The sequence below is a fragment of the Galeopterus variegatus genome, unplaced genomic scaffold, assembly GCF_000696425.1.
Source record: "Galeopterus variegatus unplaced genomic scaffold, G_variegatus-3.0.2 Scaffold6378, whole genome shotgun sequence".
NCBI lineage: Eukaryota > Metazoa > Chordata > Mammalia > Dermoptera > Cynocephalidae > Galeopterus > Galeopterus variegatus.
This window is the reverse complement of record NW_007732489.1, coordinates 36141-38505: the sequence shown is the minus strand read 5'-3', so window position 1 is coordinate 38505 and position 2365 is coordinate 36141. Positions and strand designations below refer to the sequence as shown.

The 2365-nt window shown below is 36.9% G+C and overlaps 1 protein-coding gene across 1 annotated transcript in view; it reads right to left on the bottom strand.

Annotated features, from left to right (window-relative positions):
- BRDT (bromodomain, testis-specific) overlaps nucleotides 1-2365 on the bottom strand; it is a 51124-nt gene that overhangs the window by 39637 nt on the left and 9122 nt on the right. Inside the window, exon 4 of the mRNA XM_008590806.1 lies at nucleotides 12-184. Within this exon, the coding sequence (XP_008589028.1) occupies nucleotides 12-184 (173 nt within the window). The remainder of the gene's footprint in view (nucleotides 1-11; nucleotides 185-2365) is intronic.

Below are 2365 nucleotides of genomic sequence, written 5' to 3'. Positions count from 1 at the left end.
GATAAACGTACCTGGGCCACAGTTTGTGAGCTACAGTTGAGTGGCGCTGCTTGTGCCATGCTGAAGGGAGAAACAGATGTCTCAGCAGATGCAGAGGGAACCGCTTGCTGCTTAAATACTTTTTCTGTTGCTTTGGTGGATGGTTTTTCTTTAGCTGAAGTAACTGCTACATTTTGATGAGTGCCTAGTAAAGTGTGAGCAAGAGTCAAATATATGAGTAAGAATAAAATACCATTTTCTCTTAGTATTTTACTTTAATTAGTTTAGTTCAAGTTTTTAGCAATATAAACACAGTACACTCCCATTCTCCTTTGAAATCCTCCCACACACACTGTTGTTGACAGTATTATTTTGTTTTTGTTTGATGGTAAGGGGATCTCAACCCTTGACCTTGGTGTTACAAGGTGGTGCTCTAAACAACTGAACTAACTGGCCAACCCTGCTGACAGTGTTAAACCTATTTAGATATAATACTGGAAACTTCAAACCCTGGTTTTTGTCTTTGGTTTTGTTTGTGGCTGGCTGGTAAGGGGATCTGAACCCTTGATCTTGGTGTCAAACGCTGTTATTAATGCTAGGTTTATCAATTTTATTCAAAAAGATGCCTGGCTTCAACTAAGACTAACAGAACATCGTGGTTAGCATAAGATAGCTGTGAACACGAGCAAAAATTTCAGATATCCTGGAGACAAATGATACAGTACTATGTGAGGTCTTCAGAATTCTCTGCATAAATATCCAGGGACTTTAAAATTGTTATCACTAGCTGACACAGAACAGACAATACATCCTTCAGACAATTCTGCCAAAGGAATAATTGTGCATGTTCTTTGGCCTTGTATGTTCCCAGAGAAAGCCGTAACCTAAGACATTTGGATCACATCACTCTGACATTTATAATTTGAAAAGACCACCCTTCCATCAAGGCAACTCCACTCTTCTAATTGCTCAAACCAAAAGCCTTGGAGTCATCTTTGACTTTGTCTCTCAAACCCAATATCCAACCCACCTGCAAATCCTGTTAGCTCTACCTTCATATCTAGAATCCAACCAGTTCTCACAAGTGGTCCAAGGCATCAACAGTTCTCAACTGAATTGGTTATTGNACTCTACAGGCAACCACTCTACAGGCAACCTGCCACTCACTTGACTACACTGATATAAGAAGAGTCATCAGTAGATCCTGCAAATAGAGGAGGAAGTCTTTATCCTCATAGCCAACCCCAGAGTAACAGAAGAGACCACAGTAGCAACCAGGGCCACTCCACAGGCAACCTCAGTGTAATAGAAGAGCAATTCCTCTACCAGATGACCAAACATCAATGAAAAAACACTAGAACTATATACAAACAAGAAGATATGACACCACCAAAGGAATATAGTAATGCTCAAATTCCAGACCCCATAGAACAGGGAATCCTTGAAATGTCTGAAAAAGAATTCTGAGCAATGATCTTAAGAAAGCTTGAAGAAATAAAAGACTCAATTAGAGAACACAAGGAAACAAGAAAAGATATCCAGAATATGGAGGAGGAAATTTACAAGGAGATTAATACCTTAAAAAAGAATGTAGCAGAACTACTAGAAATGAAAGACTCACACTCAAGTTCTATCACTTCTAAAGCCCTTCCTAAATTTTCCAGCACAAATCAATTTCTCACTCTCTTGAACTACAGCACAGAATACATGTAATTTCACCTGACATTTATAACTCTTAGTATTTATTTTATTTTTACTTTCTTCACTTGCAGAGCTCACATTATTATTTTTTTTGGAATCCTTGAAATGTCTGAAAAAGAATTCTGAGCAATGATCTTAAGAAAGCTTGAAGAAATAAAAGACTCAATTAGAGAACACAAGGAAAGAAGAAAAGATATCCAGAATATGGAGGAGAAAATTTACAAAGAGATTAATACCTTAAAAAAGAATGTAGCAGAACTACTAGAAATGAAAGACTCACACTCAAGTTCTATCACTTCTAAAGCCCTTCCCAAATTTTCCAGCACAAATCAATTTCTCACTCTCTTGAACTACAGCACAGAATACACGTAATTTCACCTGACATTTATAACTCTTAGTATTTATTTTATTTTTACTTTCTTCACTTGCAGAGCTCACATTATTATTTTTTTAAAGTTTTATTTCTAACTAAAATGTAAATTTAGCTTGAGGGCTAGGGTGGTTATACTACTTTGCAGCCACACAATATATGCCTTATATGTGACAAATATCCAAGTATGTATTGACAGAAAAACAAAGTCAAAGAACTTTTGTCTGAGGAAAACTTGTGTTCTTAGCAGTAACCTAAGCATCTGAAACAAGTAGCTCCAACATAACCATCAAGAAAATACTATTAAGGGCCAGC